The 25000-nt window shown below is 43.7% G+C and overlaps 1 protein-coding gene across 16 annotated transcripts in view; it reads right to left on the reverse strand.

Moving 5' to 3' along the window:
* The window catches only part of RIMBP2 (RIMS binding protein 2), a 354432-nt gene that overhangs the window by 12014 nt on the left and 317418 nt on the right, over positions 1 to 25000 (reverse strand). For 15 of the 16 annotated variants that reach the window (XM_085876872.1, XM_085876874.1, XM_085876878.1 and 12 more), the window contains 2 exons: positions 19800 to 19871; positions 11345 to 11413 (listed from right to left, as the gene is read on the reverse strand). In XM_085876872.1, coding sequence (XP_085732998.1) covers positions 11345 to 11413; positions 19800 to 19871 — 141 coding nt within the window. Of the gene's footprint in view, positions 1 to 11344; positions 11414 to 19762; positions 19872 to 25000 lie in introns of all 16 variants that reach the window. The other variant, XR_015057048.1, reaches the window with a different exon arrangement.

The following is a 25000-nucleotide window of genomic DNA, read 5'->3' on the forward strand; positions in this document are numbered from 1 at the left end:
TTAATTTTTCGTGTGTAAACAAATGAAGCTCGGGAGGCGTGGTTTGGTGCACGTATGTAGGCGATCCTAATTCGTATGCGTGAATATTTTCCCACCTGCAGAAGCCGTCAGTCGCCGACAGACCGCCGATGAGTGAGGAAGTGCAAGTGAGCGCCGTCGGATTTTCGTTTTTGACAAAATTGCAGAAAAACTTGAACAACGCTACTGCATCAAATTTTGTGTAAAGCTTGGCGATTCCCAAGTGGAAACGATCCGCAAGATTCAACAGGCCTTCGGGAACGAAGCAATGGGCACGACACAGATAAAAGAGTGGTACAACTGCTTCAAAGATGGTCGCACATCAGTGGAAAGTGAAGCACATTCTGGTAGGCCCTCAACATCCCGAAATGAGATCGTCATTGACCAAGTGAGGACCCTGCTGATGCAGGATTGTCGAATCACGATCAGAGAACTTGCAGACGAGGCGGGCGTCAGCATTGGATCCGTTCATTCCATTGTGACTGAGGATTTGGGCTTAAGGATAATCTCAGCGAAGTTCGTGCCAAAGCTGCTCACGATCGAGCAGAAGCAACTCCGTTTGGAGATCGCACAGGACATTCTGGAGAGTGTGAACAGCGATCCCAACTTCTTCAACACAGTGATCACTGGTGATGAGACCTGGGTTTATGGGTACGACCCAGAAAGCAAGTTCCAGTCATCACAATGGAAGCATCCAACATCCCCGAGGCCAAAAAAAAAGCAAGGAAGGTCCGCAGCAATGTCAAAGTCATGCTTACAGTCTTCTTTGACTCCAGTGGCGTGGTTCATCACGAGTACGCACCACACGGCACAACCATCACCAAAGAGTACTAACCAAGAGGTACTGCGTCGCCTTCATGATGCTGTGCGACGCAAACGGCCGGACCTGTGGGCAGCAGTCAATTGGCAGCTCCATCACGATAACGCACCCACCCATTCTTCACATTTGATAGAGTTTCCTGGCCAAACACAACACACCTGTGCTTCGTCAGGCTCCCTACTCTCCCGACATGGCTCCGTGTGACTTCTGGTTTTTCCCCAAGCTGAAAATGCCCCTGAAAGGGATCAGATTTCAGTCCAGAGAAGACATCAGGCGGAATGCGACGGACCAGCTGTGCGCCATCCTAAAAGAGGCGTTCCAGGGCTGCTTCAGACAGTGGCAGAACCGTTGGGAGAAGTGTGTGGCAGCCCAAGGGGACTACTTTGAAGGAGATTAGTGTAAGTTTGTTGTATCTGGATATGAGTATTTTTTATGAACAAAGGCCGGATACTTTTTGAACACACCTCGTGTGTATATATATATATATATATATATATATATATATATATATATATATATATATATATATATATATATATATATATATATATATATATATATATATATATATATATATATATATATACATGTGGTGAATTAACGTGAATCGAGGGACATGACGCGGTGTGACATGTTGTGCGTCTCGCGTATAAGGGGATGTCTCTCTGCGGCACGAGTGATTGTCCCCGGGGCATTGCTATTGACATCGGCTGTCCACTTGATGCTCGTTAACTGAAGGTGCTCATTGACTGGTGAGAATGGAGATTATATCGAACTCCGTGCTTACGCGGATTGTCTGCAATGGTTAACTGCACATGTATACGTTTCTGCTTATGTACTCCTAGCTGAACCTGTATTTCCTGGTGTGCCCACAGAAGCGGCTCCAATCAAATGGAATAAAGCCTAAACTCTGAAGGTTCATCTCTCGCTCTTATTTCAATTTATTCCATTTGATTTTCTCGGCTCTCTCAACCAAAGATGGACAAGATCTACAAACCAGAGAGGTTCGACGCAGACCCGAACGCGACTGACGCAGAAATGAAATGGTCACATTGGTTCTGCTCCTTCTCACACTATCTGACCATCATCGCGGAGGGAGCTGACAAATTTGCCGCTCTCGTGAATCATGTCTCGCCCGGCGTGTACAGGCTCTTCTCGGGGTGCGACACTTACGAAGCAGCGATCGACGTGCTGCAGGCGCCACGTGAAGCCCAAGAACGAGGTATACATACGACATCTTCTCAACACACGCAAGCAGCCGGGAGACAATCGATCAGTTCCTGCAAGCTCTGAATCAGCTGGGAAAAGACTGCAGCTTCCGGGCGGTAAGCGCTGAGGAACACCGAAAGGAAGCGACCCGGGAGGCATTCATCCAAGGACTCAGATCAGCCCACATACGGCAACGCTTACTAGAGAAAGCGCAACCCACTCTTGACAAGGTAGTCGATCAGGCTCGAGCGATGGATACGGCTCAGCAGCAATCTGAGTCATTTGGGACACCGATGCTGCTCATGAACACTGCTACGATGGGAACCCAAGGAACCCCACTGGCACAGACACAGCCAGACATGAGGGATGGAGAAACACCCGAGGAGCCGGATACCCAGACCTCGTCAAACTCCTCAGCAACTGCTCCGGTCGGTAAATGCTTCTTTTGTGGGTACAAAAGGCATCCTCGTCAAAAATGTCCCGCCAGAGATGCCACATGCATGAATTGCGACAAGAAAGGGCATTATGCCAGGGTATGTAAATCTACTCTAAGGAGGAATAAACCCACTTCTGCGGCTCTCTACTCGCAAAATAAATTGACTGCAGCCTTCCCGGGGAATCTATCCAAGGCTATCATCAACGTGCGAATTAACGGGCATATGGCTGAGGCACTGATTGATACCGGTAGCTCTGAAAGTTTCGTCAACAGCTCGCTAGTGAAGGGCAGGAAATGGGTAATCCACCCGACTGACAATACGGTATGCATGGCCGCCACCTCACTACAATCCCGCGTACGAGGGTACTGCAATGTTGAATTGGACGTAAAAGGGTACACGCATCGGGATGTAAAGGTGCTGGTGCTTCGTGATTTGTGCGCAGACGTAATTCTGGGTCATAATGTCCTCAAGCAGCACACGAGCGTCGAAATACCCTTTGGAGGAAGCAAGCCTCGTCTAATTTTAAATGCGCTGACCACCGCGGAGGTGACGTCCCCCCAGCTGTTCGCTAACTTGTCGCCGGTCTGCAAACCGATAGCGATCAAATCATGCGATATACCACTGCTGACATGAATTTCATCACTCGAAACCAAGCGATTACTGGAGGAGGGAATTATAGAACCGAGCGATTCGCCATGGCGCGCACAGGTGTTAGTAACCAGCAGTCAGAACCATAAGAAACGGATGGTTGTCGATTATTCCCAAACGTCAATCGCTTCACCCAACTCGACGCTCTACCCCTGCCGCGCATAGATGAGATGGTCCGAACGCGTGGCCAATTATAAGGTATTCAGTACCATCGACTTGCGAAGCGCCTATCATCAAATTCCCATCCGAGAGGAAGACAAACCGTACACTGCATTCCAGGCAGGGGCGGCGCCTCTACCAGTTCAGAAGGATACCATTCGGTGTCACGAATGGAGTAGCTTGCTTCCAACGGGTTATGGACGACATCATCTCAGATGAAAACCTCGAAGACACTTTTGTTTACGTGGATAATGTCACAGTGTGCGGTAGGGATCAGAGGGAACATGATAGGAATCTGGACAGATTCTTGAGCATTGCTGGAAAATATAATCTGGACTCTCAACTACGAGAAATGCGTATTCTCGGCAAGGTCAATTGACCTTCTCGGCTACACACAGCCGACGGCACAATTAAGCCTGATCCTGAGCGATTGCGCCCGCTCCGTGAGCTTCCACCACCTCAGGACTTGCAAACAATGCGCCGGGTGATCGGGATGTTCGCTTACTATGCAAGATGGATTTCGCAATACTCCGAGAAAATACATCCCCTTAGTGCATTGCAAAACTTTCCACCAGATGCCGCTGTCGTAAAGCTTTCCACGATCTCAAGGATGATATCAGTAAGTCCGTGGTTTTATCGATCGACAGCTCGGTGCCCTTCGTGGTGGAGACCGACGCTCAAATCACGCCATAGCTGCAACACTTAATCAGTCTGGGCGGCCGGTCGCTTTCTTTCTCGAGAACTCTCTCTAGAAGCGAGCAGAGACACTCGGCAATAGAGAAGGAGGCGTACGCCATCGTCGAAGCGCTGCGTAAATGGAGACATTATTTACTGGGAAACCACTTCACGCTCGTTACGGACCAACGATCCGTGGCTTCTATGTTTGATGGGAAAAATAACGGGAAAATTAAGAATGAAAAAATTATGAGATGGCGGATAGACCTAGCCTGCTACAGGTACGACATTGTTTACCGGCCCGGGAAGGAAAACCCTGCTGCAGATACCTTCTCCCGGGTCTACAGTTCGGCAACAATCAGTCAGGCTTTGCAAGACCTCCATGTGTCTCTGTGCCACCCAGGGGTAACCAGGATGGCACATTGCACGCAGACAAAATCTTCCCTATTCTGTTGAAGATATTAAACAAATGAATGCTTCATGCCCTGTTTGTGCTGAACTAAAACCCAGATTCTATGGCGCGGCTTCTGGCAGACTGATCAAGGCTACTTCCCCTTCGAGAGACTAAACATCGACTTCAAAGGGCCCCTACCGACCGAAACAGACAACAGATACATATTCACCGTTGTTGATGAATATTCAAGGTTCCCTTTTCGCGTTTCCGTGCTCGGATATGACCTCGGGCACTGTCGTAAAATGTCTCTCTGACCTCTTCGCTATGTTTGGGAGACCTTCGTACATACATTCAGACAGAGGGCCATGTTTCATGTCGGCCGGGCTAAAACAATTCCTATTAGAGCACGGCATAGCAACTAGTCGAACGACGGGTTACAACCCACAGGGAAACGGGCAGGTGGAACGGTATAATGGAGTAATTTGGAAAGCCGTAACTCTGGCGCTGAAATCGAGAGGACTGGGCCCCGAGCGATGGGAGGTTACTCTTCCTGACGCTCTGGAATTCCATACGCTCTTGCTCTGCACGTCCACAAATGCCACTCCTCACGAACGTATGTTTACTCACCAACGACGTTATGTTGACGGTCAAACGGTGCCCAACTGGCTGACCCATCCCGGGAACAGTGTTCATGAAACGCCCGGTACGACAAAGCAAGTATGAACCGCTGGTGGAGGGGTCGAACTCATTGACACTAATCCAGAGTATGCTCATGTCAGGCTCCCGGATGGCAGGGAGACCACTGTGTCGGTCTCGCCATCTGGCTCCCTCAGGTACCTCCTCCCGCCGGTACACCACCTCCTGGCACTCCTCCTTCTGACATTTCCCCCCCAGGAACTCCGCCAGGCGACGGGGCTGCCGCGTTCCACCCGAGAGCGATCGAGGAGTCATCCCCGGCACAAGTCGAGGCTCACCAAGAGGATCGGGAGTCTCCCTCAAGTGAAACTGCCGTTTACTCCCGGAGAGGTCGACGAATAAGGCCCCCTCGACGACTCAATCTGTAAAGGGGATTATTGGCATTCTCGCTGCTCATGCTCCTATATGCCCATTATATCATATATCGATGCTCATTTCCATGCTCCTACAACTCAAAATAATCACTGCTTGGCATGTATGCTTCTGTAGATCAATTAGTCCGTGTTGCTTGAAATGTATACTCCTATAGTGCTAAAGCAATCATGGTGTGTAAGATGGGCCCCTAGTTACATTTTAAAGGTGAGGAGAATGTGGTGAATTAACGTGAATCGAGGGACATGACGCGGGATCACATGTTGTGCGTCTCGCGTATAAGGGGATGTCTCTCTGCGGCACGAGTGATTGTCCCCGGGGCATTGCTATTGACATCGGCTGTCCACTTGATGCTCGTTAACTGAAGGTGCTCATTGACTGGTGAGAATGGAGATTATATCGAACTCCGTGCTTACGCGGATTGTCTGCAATGGTTAACTGCACATGTATACGTTTCTGCTTATGTACTCCTAGCTGAACCTGTATTTCCTGGTGTGCCCACAGAAGCGGCTCCAATCAAATGGAATAAAGCCTAAACTCTGAAGGTTCATCTCTCGCTCTTATTTCAATACATATATATACATACATATACATATATACATATACATATATATATATATATACATATACATATATACATATATATATACATATATATATATATATACATATACTGAAGTGACGGGTCATACAATGAAAGATCGCACAAAAAGGGGAAATGTGGTGTAAAATAAAATTACATTTTTTCAGTGAGCCAGCAAACATCTGACACCGCAGAACAATGCGGGGTCAACGCAGGTGAGTAGCCCCTGTCGTATAACATGGGGGATGTGTTCCAAAACACGGCACGAAATGCAGTGTTCTCCAAAAACATGTTATATGGGCAATATTTAACATGTTAAAATCTGGTTTATGTTCCAAACGGGGAAAATGTCCACCTTCTAAGGTTGAAGACCTAAATAAAAACCTCAAAATGCAGTAAACAATGCATAAATAAAGAAAAAGAGCAATTAGAGATTGCAGACCCTCACCAGGACTTGTTTTGTGTGGTGTTTGTGTACTGGTGTGTTCATGGTTTTGGATATATGGAGGAGACGGATGGACTGATGGATGGACTGATGGATGGACGGACCGACGGACGCACATTGACATTAATTCTTATGGATTATTCCATGAGAGTAGATCATGAAAAATTGCATAATTTAATGTACTAGTGCATGCCCGTAGGTGCGTGCCCGTACGTGCATGGGGAGGGGGGGGAACTTTCAAACCACAGAAACAACAACCACAGGCCGTTCCTTCGCTCTTGCATGCCCGTAGTGTGTGGCCGTATGTGCGTCGCCGTACGTGCAAAAAAAAAAAAAAAAAAATCGTGACGTCAAAGCACCGTGTCTTGTCATTGGTTGGCAAATAAATGGCCGTAACTTGGGAACCGCTTGTCCGATTAATATCAAACCTTGAAAAGGCACATCCTCAGGTCCCCAGCAATATTCCTGGCAAGTTTCAATTAGATCGGACCAGGGGTTGTCTAGAAACGGCGGTCGCAGACACACATACAGGCAGACAGACACACAGAGATTGCTGGAATTATAGATAGATGAAATCGCTCCAAGGTTCTAATTTGAAAACTATAGCACTCATAAAAGTGATGTATCAATCAATCAAAACAATTCTTTCTTTCAAGAAAAGCAGCAAGTTGTTGTTGTTCGTCTTTCGGCTGCTCCCGTTAGGGGTCACCACAGCGGATCATCCGTTATGATCTGTATACTGATTTGGCATAGGTTTTACGCCGGATGCCCTTCCTGACGCAACCCTGGTCGCCTCTTACGACACAGGGATAAGGATTGGGTTTCGCCATGATTCCGGGCTGCCCTACACCCTCTCATAGCGCGGCCCAGTGCAGAGCTCCCGTCTTCAAGCGATCCTCCAACCCAAGCCTCCGAGAGGCCGGATTACAGGTGCACGCCACTACGCCCGGTCCAAGAAAAGCAGCAAGTGAAGAAGCCATTTCATGTACACAGCAATTTGTAGGTAGGAAGATCAGGCATTCAATGATATCAGTGAAGAAAGTGAAAAAACAAGATTTTGAGCACTTTATCATCAATAAATTGTTGTGGCCTGTTACAACTCAAGGCATTGCTGAGCAGGCTAAACAAAATGATGAATTAAGACTCCAGTGAGGTAACCGAGGATGCGCCTATATAATGACTGTTTTTACAGCCATTTTTCCTTGCTGTGCAGGGGTTGGGCTTTTTCTTGAGGCAATGTTTTTATGGCCGGATGCCCTTCCTGACGCCAACCCTGGTCGCCTCTTATGACACACAGGGATATGGTACACCTATTCTAACCGGGGCATACACCGGGACCGGTACACTGGTACTCATTTCGCCGACCTCGGAAGGATGACAGGCTGAGTCAACCCTCTGGTGTTAATTCAGCAACCAACGGGGCTTGAACTCAGGACTCTGGGATCCCAAGCCGCCACCCTAACCACTAAGCCAACACCAGGCTTTAACCGAGGATGCGCCTGATAAAGGATATAATTAAATAAGGCCATTAATTATCTTCAATTAATAACTATCCTGGACGGGTCACCACTCCGACACAGATTAATTTTTACGCAGTACGAAATTCTAAATTCTGGAGATAACTACAGCACATACACAGAAACAAATTGACATAATACACCCGAGCGGGTTTGACGGTCAGCTCAATACTATCTAGAATGGAAACTGGATATTATAAACAGGGACAGAGGTAACGAGAAACTAGTTGGTCGAATTAAATCTTCTTCATAATCCCTATGAAACCCATTATGCATTATAGCCGTCCGATGCTTCCTTATGGACCATTAATTCTTAACGTTTTTACCGCCATGCCCCCTCGAGTATGCAAAATTCTTCCTTGCTCTTATTAACACACACAAGTTTTCGAAATATGCCGCCGATCAACCTAAGGGTGAAAGAGGATAGAGACTTTCGATATAGGCCATTGAAAAATCGGGACTTCCTTATAGGAATTTTGAGAAACTGGAACTAGTTTTCCTGCCAAAAGTCTGAAACAGGAAGTGGGTTGTGATTGACATGTGTCCAGCATGATCTGTATTCATAGAAGGAATAGAAATATGAACGCAGGAGAGGCTATTTTTACTTTAGGCGTAAAAGCAGGAGTTACAGAAAGAAAGCACCAAATGTTTACAACAAATGGCTGTTAAAAAAAGATTTAATATAATATAAAGGTCGATTGTACAAGTGTTACCGAGTGGCCGTTTTAAGGTTGAAAGGAAGGAAATCGACGAGTCTTACCTGTATAGACTACACGTTGTCACGCACACTACGTATTAGCATCATGTGATGCGTCAATGCGCTTGCACGTTATCACGTGACACAAGGCAGCTCGCTGACGGGTGAAATGTTTTAACAAAATCTTAAAATATCCGTTTTTCACCGGAATTCTTTCAGATACTTGCAGAGCACATCCCCAAACCATCTAAAATATAAACATTAATCTCACAGACGTTACGAATAAGCAGTCCCTCAGGAGGACAGGTTACGAGGTGAAGCAGTGAACGGAAAGCATGTGGTGTCCCTTCCAGAATCTCACGGTTATTTGAATTGAATATATTTTCCTCATTAAAAAAGTGTGTTTCTGAGTGGATTTGCAAGAAAATTATCTTCATTAAACGTGTAGCTACACCAGAAGGTCCCAAACGTTAAAACAGAAATCAACTAGAACTTAAGATAGCCTCGTTATATGGCATGGAAACAGATGGAAGCCAATGGAAGCGTCCCCTTGCTGAAATGCATTCCACACAGACCGAGGATATAAACATTCAATTTTCACAAAATTTGATGCAACCGAGTGTTAATCAACCTTAGGGACTATGAAAAGTGAAAACAGAATTTAAATGGAACTTAAAATAACTGCGCGAAGCTGTGTTGAAGTCAGCCGACCTCATGTTGCCCAATAAACAGGGCCAGACGACAGAGGTAACGAGAAACTAGTTGGTCAAATTAAATCTTATTAATAATCCCTATGAAACACATTATGCATTATAGCAGTCTGGTGCTTCCTTATGGACCATTTGACCAATCGGTCATTTTGCACTCGATGACCCTGTAACCTTTGACCACGAGTAGAAAATGCGAAAAAGGGCTCAGACGATCTATAGAGAGCAACTAGAATAATCATCGTGTCAAGTTAGAACTCAATCGGCCAAGACGTCTCGGAGGACATAGAAAAATAATAATTGTTGACAGACAGGAGACAGACAGACAGACAGGAGGACATCAAACGATTTTATTAGGTCAGCCAGCTGATCTAATTGAGCCTGGTGTTGGCGCAGTGGTTAGGGCAGCGGCTTAGGATCCAAAAGGTCCTGAGTTCAAACCCCGTTCGGCCACTGAATTAATACACCAGGGGGTTGACTCAGCCTGTCATCCTTCCGAGGTCGGCGAAATGAGTACCAGTATACTGGGCCAGTGTATACCCCGGTTAAAATAGGTGTACCATATCCCTGTGTCGTAAGAGGCGACCAGGGTTGCGTCAGGAAGGGCATCCGGCGTAAAACATGTGCCAAATCACTATGCGGATCATACGGATGATCCGCTGTGGCGACCCCGAACGGGAGCAGCCGAAAGAAGAAGAAGCCAGCTGACCTAATAACACAGAGAGTGGAGGGGTGGGGATTTTGCCAATTTTTTTCATTGAGTTTCTTTCACAGGAGCAGAACAACTGAAATTAATACGTTAGTTTATGAAGAAGGCGAGAGTACGAAAAAGAAGGTTAGGCTGTGGATTTCCTGTCATGGTTTCAGTACGCATTGCTCCCAAGGTCAATTACAAATGAGTGCACATTGAAGGGAAAGATTGTGGGTACCTGAGTACCTAAGGTACTTCATAGTGTACTGGTCCAAAGTCAAAACCTGCTTATTTTATCAGGCAGAAAAGGAATGTCTCCCACAGGTGGTTGGTAATGCAGGAGTGCACGGAAACACACACTGTGGACACAAACGTTAAACCAGGGTCACACTGGCTCAGCATGGCACAGCCCAAGCAAGTCTGAGAATCCGGAATATATTTATACCTGTAGTTGCTCACCATGAAAACAACATTCACCATCACAACCAGCACAATGTCATACCAGCAGTCTATCAACTTCAGCCACTCTCAATCAACAAAGCACCTTTCCTGGCCTTGGAGTTCTGAGAATCCGTACTAGTTTCCTCTCATCTGCTTAGATCTGCATTCTGATGTCTCGTTTGCAAAGGGGACTTTTTGAAGCCAGGTCCTCTTCAATTATCTCAAGCTGCATCCCCCTCAGACGTTGAGCCGTGTCTCCATCAAAGACTTCGAGCCTCATCCCCTTCAATGACCTCGAGCCCCTCAACGACATTGAGCCGCCTACCCCTCAACGACGTCGAGCCCCTTCCCCTTCAAAGACCTTGAGTTGCATCCCCTCAACGACTTTGGGCTGCGTACATCTCAACATCCACGAGCCGTGTCACCAAAGACCAAGAGCTGTGTTGCCCTCAACGACCTCAAGTTGCGTCTCCCTCAACCTTCAGCCGTGTCCCCCTCAATGACCACGAGCCGCATTGCCTTCAACGACCACGACCTGCGACACCCTCATTGACCACGAGCCACGTCAGTTTTCCCACCCCTGCTCAGGCAGCTGAGAATCTAAATTTAAACAAATAATACAAGAGTCCTCAGAGGGTCGGTGAAATATTACGTAGTGTTCACACCACAGTTCCACTCTCAAAGGGTTGAATAGATACAAAAAGAGACACATGAGACTTCAACATTGAAAAAGCAATGCAAGAATACTGCCATATCAATGAATGAAAAGGAATTTCAAATTTTGCCACAGTTTACACTAATGACAGAAATACATCACAGGGCATAGTACACTGACCTCGACATCAGCAGGAACCTCTTCCAAAAAGTTTGATGGCACCAAACCCCGGACTCCATTAAGCTCCCCCTAATGGAAGGGAGTGAGTGGGCAAGGAGATATATTGGTTATACCTTGGAATCAATAACAAAGTATCATTAAAATAGACTTTAACACCAGGTTAATTATTTACTTTCACTCCATTGAACCTGATGGTGTGTTCTTTTCTGCAACTCTGAAAATGATATGTGGCTGTCCATGAACCTTCTCAAACATTGCTTCGACCGACATGCATGTCCTGGTCATTTGCACCTCATACATTCTGAATATAATGTTTTTTACATTTTATATTGCTGTCTTTGGAAAAACCTCTTCCATATTTTAAAAACACTGAGATGTAATTCCATGCAAAATACTCAGAGAAACCAGAGTTGGTGTCAAAGGCACCCAATGCTCACCTGTTTATACATTTATCGTTTTTAAGACGAGTCTAATAATTAATATTTTTTATAATTCTCTAACAATTTTTTTTGGGGGGGGGGTTGGAAATCACTTAAAACATGTAGAAATGCAAAAAAATTTTTTTTTTTCTCTAACAATTTTTTTTGGGGGGGGGGGACCAAGTCCAAAATCTAATGGCATGATCCTTGGACCATACCTACCCCCCCCCCACCAAAGTTTCGTCGAAATCCGTCGAGGAGTTTTTCCGTAATACAAAAAAAAAAAATTAACATTTTCACGCTCACGCCGGGGGTATCGCGATAGCTCTCTATTCTTTGAACAGGCGAGCTAAAATTGATTGTTGGTTAAATGTGCACCTATTCTGTATTTAAAATACTGCTCAGACAAACAGTTGAAAATGCAGGAAATGGTTTTAAGTTTCTTCATCGAAGGCAGGAACACAATGTCATTAAATGACAATGCAATAGCTCGAGGGACATAACAAAACTCATAAAAGTTCAAGGTTAATTAAAAGATATTGAAGCAAACCACTCTCGATGACTTCTGAAGTGATGAGACTGAGGAATTTTGGGGTTTTTTTTATGCCCCCACTGACGAAGTCGCTGGTGGCATTATGTTTCCGAGTTGGCCGTACGTACGGTTAGTCCATGATAATTTTCTCAGTTTTCTCTGCAACCGCTTAACCGATTGACATGAAATTATCACCATATGTTGTGTGATTACTCATGTGGTATGTTTTGATAATTATGACATCATATGTCATGTGGTGTGGCAGCCATGGTGGAAACAAGGAAAAACTTTGGACCTCTATCTCCAAAACCATTCCATGGAAATGACACGTGTGAAGTATTGGCCATGGGAAACAAGTGTGATTTTTTTTATGATGTCATAGATGGCTTCGTTATGACATCATATTTGCATACGTCGAACGCTTTATCCGATCAGTATGAAAATTTTGAAGGAGATCTCGGGATAAATTGTATGGGGGGGAAAAAAATTTGATGACGTCATCGGTCACGTGGTTCGGCAGCGATATTGTTTTTTAACGTAAACTTCAAAATCTTCTCTGAAACAGATTGACAGATCGAGGGGAAACTTGACAGGTTATGATCACTGATCCATGAAGTCAAAAAGTTGTCCAACGATGACATCATAGGTCACATGGTTTGGCAGCCATATTGGATTTACCCTCAAATCTTTAAAAAAAATTCTTCTCCAGAACAGCTTGACAGATTGAGGGGAACTTCACACACGTTCCCCAAGCTTTGGGGATACCAATGTTTCTGAATAATTAATAGGATACCAATTAATATGTATATATACACACACACATACAAATAAATAAATAAATATACATATATATATATATATATATATTATATATACACACACACATACATACATATATATATTGTTACGGCTGTAGAAATTCGCATTACACCATAAAGGGTCCTCAGGTGAGATATATCGGTAAGTTCATGTGTAGTTCGCACAAACCCGTTGTATAGAGGGAATATATATGTGATCCATTCGGGCTGCGATTCTTCAGTTAGTCGTTTTTCTTTTGCTGTCGTTAATTTGGTGCAAGAACAACAACGAACATCGCCACAACCAACATCTCAACAATCACGCCATTCCCACCACGACGCCACCTTCCACAACTACGCTACCATATCTTCGCCACTTGCCATTCAACGAGCACAGTGCGGTTACGATCTCCGCGGGACGGATGAAACGGAGCGGAGTGGCAGCTTGAATATCTCCCGCCAAGATCTCCTGCCCAAAACGCCCGCGCTTTGGCATGGGGGAGGTGCGATTTGAGCCAGAGGTCAAAGGTGAAAAAAGGTGGGGCCTGATTTTGGGGGAATAATTCCCTGGCCCCAAGCCAAAACTGACTTTCCTCGTCCCCCGCACGGTGCGGGGAGGGGGGAACGAGAGGGCAAGCCCCTTTTTGGGAAGCTTCCAGAAGGGAGGTGGAGCCAGAAACGGGGTGGGGCGAAGGGCGGAGCCCCACCCTACAAAAGGGTGGATGTGAAGAGTTGGTTGTTGGTTGTTCCCTTGTCCCGGTTCGAGTTGGGCTCTTGTTCGATCGGTTGTCGAGGGGTGGAGAGTCCTTGTACTGTGTGTGCATCGGATCGCCCTGGGAGAAGCTCGAAAACTAGGAGAGGCTCGAGACTGTCGGATCAAGGATCGTACTGTGTGTGCATCGTCCGTTCTGTTCGTAGTTCGATTGAGCAGGGGCTTCTCAAGCCAGTAGGTGCAGTCCCTGGACGGAGCGCCTGCCATTCCCCACCCCGTCCGCACCGAGATAGCGGCGAAACCCACTCCAGTTCCCCCAAAAACCCCGTCCGAGCTGTCGGGCGGACAACGCGAGCTACGCGCGGCACGAGCTCGGTGCACCGCGCCGGGGGACTCGAGGCTGCGGTCGCCAAGGCTGGATGACGCGCCCAGGGAAGTCGCTACTTCTTTTCTTTTGGGGTTTTTGTGTAAATGTCTGTGGGTGGAGCCAGTCTGTGAAGTAAAACTGTGTAAGTGTTGCCGTGTCTAAGTCCTATTCGGTAGTAGTTCTGCGTTCGTGCATTGTTTCTGTTTCTTTACCCCTGCATACGTGTGTTTCTTTGGTTTTATTGTATTCCTGTGTATTGCTTTTGGTGTATTACTGTATAATACATGCCTTCCGTGCTGCCATGTGGTGCAGAATAAATGTGCTTGTCCAATTGTTTCCGCTTTGCTTCGTCTCCTTTTTTTAATTGACTCTCCATCCTGCATCACGTAAGGGATTCGTAGTGGGTTTCAACATCCCGGAAATTAATCGGAACCATCAAGGCCGTCGATAACTCCGCTCGGTTATCCCTGTAACACGGAACGACCCGCTTAAGCGGTTCGTGTCCGGAGTCGGCCTGTGGCGTGGTCCCATCCCTTGGCAGATTACCCGTGCGAGTACCATAGGTATATCGACTTTCGGCGATTTACCCTATCTCACGCGGGTGGACTGCAGACTGGGTGGTGGTGGGGTTAAACCCCCACCCGTGACTGGTTTCTGGCAGTAGTCCCAGGAGGGTCACGACTGAATTGTCCGTCCGGTGGGCGACGCGGTCGCGATTCGAGTTATGTGGCCGATCGCACGCCGGCAGGCGTAAATTCGCAGCAATATATATATATATATATATATATATATATATATATATATATATATATATATATATATATATATATATATATATATATATATATATATATATATATATATATACATATGTATTTTCTCGGTAGGGATTCTAACCTAAAACACGTACTTATCAAAATAACTGATCTCTGGGGAACCTGAATGGTGTTTTGTGAATTTCCACAACCGTAACAAAATGTGTGTGTGTATATATATATATATATATATATATATATATATATATATTTATATATATATATATATATATATATATATATATATATATATATATATATATATATATATATATATATATATATATATATATATATATATATATACATATATATACATATATATATATATATATACATATATATATATATATACATATATATATATATACACATATATATATATATATTTTCTCGGGAGGGATTCTAACCTAAAACACGTACTTATCGAAATAACTGATCTCTGGGGAACCTGAATGGTGTTTTGTGAATTTCCACAACCGTAACAAAATGTGTATATATATATATATATATATATATATATATATATATATATATATATATATATATATATATATATATATATATATATATATATATATATATACACACATGCATATATATTATATATATATATATATATATATATATATATACACATGCATATATATTATATATATATATATATATATATATATATACACATGCATATATATATTATATATATATATATATATATATATATATATGTATATATATATATATTTATATATATATATATATATATATATATATTTTTATATATATATGTATATATATATATATATATATATATATATATATATATATATATATATATATATATATATATATATATATATATATATATATAGTAACGGCCGGAGGGGGGGGGGGGTCGGCCGCCCGTCGAGTCTGCCCGACCAGAATATAGATCGCCGCCCGGATAACTCCGAGAACCGAAACTTGTACAAGAAGGTTCCTTGTACAAGAACCGAAACACACCAATCGGCAGATCACGTGGGGTAGGGTCGATTGCCAATCTTCAATGTACCTAAATACCCATGTGATCCAACTACCGGGTATTCCACCCTCGACGGATCTCGTACGGAACAAACCGCCGAGGCGAGCTTGTCCGTGCGCGATTCCGAGTGGCGTAATCGCCGAGAACAGTCGGTCCAAATGTCCCCCTATTACGGCAAACCAACGGCTTTCTAACTCTCAACACACGAAATGTTCAGTCAATGAGGGAATGGACGCAACGAGCAGGTTTACATTCACACAAGGACATTTATTATAATAAAACACGTATGCAATTAAATAAGGCAAAACACTTATGCAATTATACAAGCAACAAAAGAACTACAACCGTCTACTTATTATGTACAGTCATTTACACTTAACAGCAGTTCCTACTTATTAGACGGGCCCACGGACACACGTACGCGCACGCACGCACGCACACACGCACGCACACACACACGCAAGAAACTGTGGCTGAGGCCTTTAATCATGAGCTCCAGCTCGGAGGACAGGTGAGCTGAAACTCAGAGCTTGACTCGAACCTTTCCACCTCGTGTGGTCTTCAACTTGTCCGGACCCGGGCTCCAGCGAGAGCGAGCTGGATCCAATCGCCGCGATCCTTTCAGAGCTCCCGCGAATCCTCCCGCGCTTCTCAACACGTGCCGGTTAGATGAGGCGCCGATCCTTCCTGTCGATGCGTCGCTTCCCCGAGGAACCAACTCCAAGAAGAGGCCGATGCGTCGCACCAAGCCAGCAAACAAAATGGAGAACGACAAGCTCCACGAACAAAGAGGAAGAGGAAGAAGAGGAAGAACCTCCACTCGCAGCTCGAGCCGAACAACCGGCTCAAGTTCCTTCCAAAACAAAGCAGCAGCCGAAGCTCACTGAGCCAGCCGAAGCAAAAAGCTTCCGAAGGCCTCAAGCCAAGCAGGACCCGACGGCTGAACGACTGCTCTCTCCGAAGCAAAAAAAGCTTACTCCTCCCACGGGACTCAGCACACGAACTCTACACACAGGACTCAGAACGGGACTCTTCACGAACTCTGCCACGGGACTCCCATGAACTCTTTACACGGGACTTTCACGAACTCAGCCCTACCACGGGACTCCCATGGGACTCTTTTTTGAACAAAGAAAAGATGTCCTCTTTATCCCTTGCACCCCCTCCCCCGCACTGGGAGTGACTCATGCCCTCGTGATCCACCCCCCGCTCAACCACGGGTGGGAGGGAGTTGTTGACGTCACCGCAGGGTTCTTCTTCCTCTTCGCAGAAGAGGGGGAGGGCCGTCTCCATTGTTCGCTCCCTAACTATTAAATCGATCCGCAGCGCATCTAATCGATTTCAAAACATTTAAACAATGGAAGGTGAGCTATCTTGGGAACATGCACTTATTGACATAGCTGACTAAAGGAACCTGTATGTTGTGTGCGATTGAATTCCAAATTCGTAACAAAATATATATATATATATATATATATATATATATATATATATATATATATATATATATATATATATATATATATATAAACATATACGTGTGTGTGTGTGTGTGTGTTTGTGTGTGTTTTGTCATCAGTTTATTTTGCTTCAAAAACTTAAAAAAAAAAATTACCCCCGAGTGGGGGTGACGGTCATCTCTATAATACCACAAGTTTTCAATGTTCAGTTATGACCGAAGACACTGCGCAATTCTACTGCGCAGTTTGGTTCAAGATGACTCGGCATTTTGGCGCGCGCACAAAATTATATTTTGAAAATAAATGCCGACGTTTATATTTCGGGTTTTGAAAATCTTGCACCTTCGGCGGAAAATGTATAAATATAAAAGGCTAAAAATGTGATTTATATTTATATTTCATTTCTCCTTCCTTCTTTGCGAATCGCATCGGCGTTTTTGGCCATCTTCCAGATCATGCGACGATCAAACGGGAAGGAAATTCAAAAATCTGTCCGGTTAGATACAAGATAATATGTTTTACTATCATAATCAATAAACAGTTGCTGAATATCTTGTAGAATGGCAGACTAGATAGGTTTTGAAAATGGCAATTTTTATAACTTGCGTGACCTCGTGACCTTGACCCCGGACAAAAGTTATATCGTTGTGCAACACTCATCGACCTCTTCCCACATACTAAGTTTCATCAAGATCGGAAAGAAAAAATGTTGACGGACGGACGGACGGACATTTGGTCCAGCTTTATTAGGTCATCTCGGTAGAGATGACCTAAAAATACTGAACCAAATCCAACCAAATTTTGCAGGTTGTGTTGAGATACCACAAATATGGTTTCTTTCAGGGTAGCATTTTTGGGGGAGGGGTTCAAGGTGGGGTTCATACCCCAATTCTCTATGAAAACGTACATCGTATCGCGCCACCTGTTGGTATCTGGTACTACAAATCATCTTCTTCTTGCATAAAGAAAGTTAAACAATTTGATAATATGCATTATGGTGATGTTGAAATCTGAGTGAGAATAATTTGAATTCTTCAAAAAGTTTCACCTCCATTCCTATGAAGTGGAGGTTAAAACAAAAGGATGCAACACTGAGCTTTGCAGTGAAGCGGAAGTGACAGGAGAAAGGATGGTTGATGAAAGCGATGTTCGCTGACTTTCAAACAAATGGAAGATGACCACGGACAAATTATAGAGTGAATATAGCAGAATGTTTGTGAAGTTCAACATGTTCTCTTTTCATTAAATCTATCAGCAAAGTGACAGGTACTCTTGCGAGTGGTGATATAAAACCAAATTGTTTCAATAAATAAGACTGTGTAATAGACCTTGCAATCATACTAAAATATGCAAATTGGTGTCTGTCTGTCTGTCTGACCGTGATACATTTGGTCATTACTTATGCAATCTCAACCAAATTTGACATGACTATGGGTTGCATGATGGAGGTTGTCATGACTTAATTTGCATGCCCTCCAAGGGGTTTTCCAGCTTGGGCAAAATCTGTGTTAACTTCTACAACTTAGCTTATCTTGGCATTTCCACAAGGCCACTTATAATTACAAAATTAATAACACCACCAAAGATATTAGCATAATATTTATGTCATTACAAAACAATATTAAGACCAACAATATCCCCCTACCCAAGGGGCTTTTCCTCCTTGGATCAACTCTCTGTTAACATATATAAATATATTATTACGGCGTTTCATGGGACACCCCGACCTGAAGTAAAAAATATTATAAATCACAAACACGTATGAATAAATTTATAAACAGTCGCTACTGCTGTTTAACACTAAACTGAAAGGGAGGAAACCGGACATTCAAGGTATATTATATGCTTATCACATCGCCCACAGACTAACGGATCCGAGCCAACGATCTTCTCCAATCTACTGTATACACCCCAGACAGGATAAAACAGGACCCTTCCTGTCACTACTGGCGGTTGCAGGAATACCAGTTGTGTTAAATTTCAAAATTAATGTTTCAGTAGTTTATGAGTCAATTTAAATTATTGCATTCTACAGGTGCACAGCTCCAGAAACTCATTCAGTGTGACAAGATGCAAAGAAGGAAAATATATCAAGTTCTTCCATGTGTGTCCACCTTTTACAGTACATATGTGACCTATCCTCTTATTATTTTTGCAATGAGAGATGATTGTTGAATCGGGGTTAAAATATACCAAATAATATATCATTTTTTTAAATGTGTAAAAAGGTATGAGCCTTGCTGTAAAGCTAAAATGTGACGATTAAGCTAAAATGTGCCACACAAATGTTCTTACAACGCCAAGTTGGTAGATAACAGCAAGAGTGACGTACAAAGTAAAAACCATCTTCGTCCATCTCTCCATAAACCATTATGATGTCACCAGCACAGAATGTCAGCTCCATCTGTAAGGCACACACAAGGACAATGAAAAGGCAAGATATAATATCTCGGTTCATGACCCTTGAGATATCCATCACCAGTTTCGATCTCTTACGTGAAAGGAAAACCATTTTACCTTCAAAGCCCAAATCGGTGAGCAGATCATTATTTTCAGGAATTGCAAAATGGTAATCAAGCATAAAATGACTTCAGTCACAGTGTTCAACTGCACTGACTTTATTTACAAGAGGCTATCACATTATTACATCTACCACCGAAGGGGCACAGAGGTTATGTTTTCTCCTCTGTCTGTCGTTTGTCGGTGAACAGGATATCTCAAAAAGTTGTGGATAGATTCGGATGAAATTTGGACAGATTGGGTGTGTGTGACAAGGATGAATCGATTCGATGCTGGTGAAGATCCAGATCTGGATCAGAAATTAAAAAATATGCATTGAAGTGATTGTTCACCATTGAGAGATGGGGCCAAAAACGATATGCAGTAATCCCCCGCTATATCGCGGTTCACCTATCGCGCCCCCGCTTCATCGTGGTTTTTCCCTTGGAACCTAACTAATTTTTTCTGCGGATTCCCCCGGTATATCGCGGTAATAATATAAATTATTTAAGCAATAAATTATAACGCGTGGTGCTCGACCAGTCACACAACACACGAGACAAAGTTTCGCTTGTGAACTTCGAATATTTTCTACGTTTTTTTCTCCAAGCCCAACGATGCCGCCCAAACACCTTGCACCTTCTAAGGCTTCTGGCAAGGAACCGAAGCGCCAGAGGAAGGTTTATATTCACTCGATATAAATCAAACCCAATCGTGTTAATACACCGCCCAGTGTTTAATAATCACTCGATATAAATAAAACCCAATCGTGTTTACACACCACCCAGCGTTTAATATTGACTCGATATCAATCAAACCCAATCGTGTTTGCACACCACCCAGCGTTTAATATTCACTTGATATAAATCAAACCCAATCGTGTTTATACACCACCCAGCATTTAATAATCACTCAATATAAATAAAACCCAATCGTGTTAATACACCACCCAGCGTTTATTATGCACTCGATACAAATCAAACCCAATCGTGTTTATACACCGCGTTTATAAAAAAAAATAGGCATTTTTAGGCATTTTTGGGGGAGGCGTCCATTCATCGCGGATTTTCACTTTTCGCGGGGGGGTTTGGAACGTAACCCCCGCGATAAATGGGGGATGACTGTATAGCACAGTATTTCAAAAGGTTATGGTTGAGTTATGACAAAACTAAGGGGATGAGTTGGTTAGGGGACAAGAACAGTGTGAGTATGTATATGTGTATTTTGATTTGCCAGCCATACCTTTTGGCCCATCTGGCTTCAACATGCCATGAAGACTGTTCCCTCCACCAGGGAGGTTTGCAGTATAAGCCTCCCCCACAAACCCCTTCACCCCTCCCCCACAAACCCCTTCACCCCTCCCCCATGTGTTTGCTTCCATATGCCAGGCACACCCTTTTACCCATGGGGCTCATTCCCACTTGGCATTGTGTCCACTCCCCCAGGATAGTTTTGTACTTTTCCCCAACCCCCACAATTACCCCCATCACCCCCCTGGTGTGGGTGTTTGTTCCTTTTGACCTTTGACTTACGGGGCTCAAATTTGCCAAGAAGACTGCTCACTCCCCCAGCGGGGTTTTGCACGACAACCCCCCCCCCCAAAAAAAACCTCAATCCCACCCCCCATACCACGTTTGTTTGCTTTCAGTCATGACCAAAAATATTGGCACCCTTGCAATTTTTTTAAAACAATACATCATTTCTTCCAGAAAGTTGTTGAAATTAAAAAATATATTTTGGTATCCACATATGTATTTATTTGGTTTGCAGTGGAACAAAACAGAAAAAGCTGAAAAAAAACAACGAAATCTTTGCTTATTCCACACAGAAATCCTAAAATGTCCCACACAAGATTACTGGCACCTTTTAGAAGTTGTTAGAAATTATGAGATTTCAAGCAGATGATTCTCCTTTACTTTGGAATCGAACTCACCTGCGGTGAAATGCAGGTACCTGCAATATAAAAATCACTCATTCAACCAGTTTGAATGGAGAAAAGGAGTCATTCTGCTGTTTTGTGTCACTGTGTGTACCGCAATGAGCATGGAGAAAAGAAAGAAAACCAGAAAATTGTCTGAGGTCAGACACAGGATTGCAGCCAAGCATAGACAATCTCAAGGCTAAAAGTCCATCTAAAGAGACCTTGATGTTCCCGTTTCCACCGTATGTAATGTTATCAGGAAGTTTAAGGCCCATGGCACTGTCGCCAACCTCCCTGGACGTGGCCACAAGAGAAAACTTGATTGAAGATTGCAGTGAAGGATTGTTGGAATGGTGGAGAAAGCACCTTGATCAACTGCCAAACAGATTCAAGCTGACCTTCAGACACGAGGTTCGACAGTTTAAACTCGCACCATCCATCGCCAACTCAATGAAAGGGGGTTATATGGTGGGAGACCCAGGAGGATCCCACTTCTGAACGAGACATAAGAAAGCATCACTGGAGTTTGCCAAAACATCCATGAGCAAGCCAAAATCCTTCTGGGAGAATGTCCTCTGGACAGATGAGACCAAACTAGAGCTTTTTGGGAAAGCACATCATCTCTATGTTTGCAGAAAAAAAATGAAGCCTTCCAAGAAAAGAAGACCTTCCCGACAGTTAAACACAAAGGAGGTTCAGTGATGTTTTGGGGTTGATGTGCTGCCTCTGGCACTGGTTGCCTTGAACGTGTGCATGGCATCATGAAATCAGGAGATTACCAAGGAGGAATTTTGGAACGCAATTTTCAACCCAGTGTCAGAAAGCTGGGTCTCTGTCGAAGGTCATGGGTCTTGCAGCAGGACAATGACCCCAAACACACTTCACAAAGCACCCAGGAATGGTTCAACACAAAACGCTGGACTGCTGTGAAGTAACTAACAATGAGTCCAGAACTAAATCGCATTGAACACCTGTGGGGAGATCTGAAAACAGCAGTTGGGAGAAGGCACCCTTCAAATCTGTGAGAACTGGAGCAGTTTGTACATGAAGAGTGAGCCAAACTACCAGTAGAGAGGTGGAGGAAGTTGATTCATGGCTACAGGAAGTGCCTGACTGCAGTTATTTTGTCCAAAGGCCGTGATACCAAATATTAATTCAAGGGTGTCAATAATTTTGTCAATGCCATTTATTTTTATTTTCTGATTTAAAAGGATATATTAAGTTCTGAATCAAAAACAAAGGTTCTGTAATATTAACAGTGAAATAAAGAATTGTGGAGACAAAATACTTTGATCAATTTCAACTTATTTTTGGAGAAAATTGTGAGTTCTTTGAAAAAAGTGCAAGGGTGCCAATATTTTTGCCCATGACAGTACATATACCGGATACACCCTTTCACCCATGGGGCTCACTCACACTTGGTGTGAAGTGTCCACTCCCCCAGGAAGGCGCCTGCCACAACCATCACCCCCATTGCCCCTCACTGTGTGTGTTTCTTATAATTTACCAGTCATATCCTTTGACACATGGTGCCCAAATTTGGTATCAAGAGTATTCACTTTCTCCAGGATGGTTTTGCACTGGGACCTGCTTCTCCAAAAAACACCTGACCCTCCCCCTCCCTCTATGCACCCCTCCACCCACATAAATCTATGTAGACGAAATAAATCTATATGGACAAGCAGAAAAATTCGATATTTTCACATCATTTAGCATTGAATAACCCTGCATTTATTTCCCAGACGTACCAAAGAATCTGTGCAGCGGAATTGCCGATGCACGATGCTAACACATCGGTGGAATCAACACCGGCCTCACAGCCACAGATTTCTTGACACCCCAGCCCCCCCCCTCAAAAAAATATCCAAACACCCGCTAGAACTCAGCAGTAAGCTATCACATACACCCCAACTTAAATCTCTGGGGTAAAATACCCCTCCTCCCCAAACTTAAATTTCTGCGAAAACCACTGCAAACAGCCACGTTCATCAATCTCCACTCAATCTCCACTCGTGCGGATCGGTGCGCTATGCGTGCCTCACCGCACGTCGCTGCAGAGGCAAGGCTTCTTTGACCATGCTTGCTTGCTTGCTCCAGGAATGAGAGAAGGGGGTTATGGTGGGTGTGGGATAGTGGGGGTAAAGGTAGATTGGGGGTTGTGGGGAGATGGGGGAATGGCAGAGGGGCGATGGGATGGTGGGAGAGGTCGGGGAAATATATTTTATGCTCCGACTGAATATATACTGTAAATCAGAAGTCAGAACTCAACACGCATCAATAAAAAGGAAATCAACATAAATTATTTTATTTTAAATTATCAGTTAGAGCTGGAAGGGAAAATCACAAAATTATCAAAATTTAAAATGGAAATTCGAACTGCCAGCCGAACAGAGCAGACATGCCTCCAATACACCACTCCCCTTGGACTTACAGCCAGGTATTTACGTCGTTTATTTTAATTATTTTGCCCATATCTAGATATCGATGAATCAGGTCAATGTAACCAAAAAAATATAAAAAAATTAGTGCCTGATGAACACAGTTAAGTCACGAATGCATTTCTCTGGTTCTATATATATATATATACACATTTCAATAAAATTGACATTATCAAAGCTTTTCGACATGCACTCCTCAGGATAAAACCACAAGCACATGAAGAAGAAGCACCAAACCCATATTTATAAAGTCACAATGTAATGTCGTCAACGTTGATTGGTTGAGAGAAAAAGGACGGGATTACCTGAATGGTGGAACTGTAGACCACCATGAATAATGAGTCGGTGGAAATGAACCATCATGAATATTTATTAGGCGAAGATGAATCACCCAAGTACGGTGGAAACAATGCAAATTAGCTGATGGCTAGTTGGGGTGGTTTTCATGAGGACTAAACTGACTGTGGTGGTGGTGTCACACAGTCAAGCCATCATATTCAAAATAGATATAAAGTTCGGACAAATTATTTCTCTCAACAAAGAATGGGATTGCTTTACCTGATGAATGCGGCATCCATTGCATGAAGGTGAGCTAAACTGCGTCCTCTACTCAGAATTTTAAACCAGCCAATACGATATTGCGCTGCACAATGAGGATTCAGTCAATGGTGACCA

Source organism: Eptatretus burgeri, chromosome 4 (genome assembly GCF_056783735.1).
Source record: "Eptatretus burgeri isolate ZD-2024b chromosome 4, Ebu_testis_v1, whole genome shotgun sequence".
NCBI classification, from domain to species: Eukaryota; Metazoa; Chordata; class Myxini; order Myxiniformes; family Myxinidae; genus Eptatretus; species Eptatretus burgeri.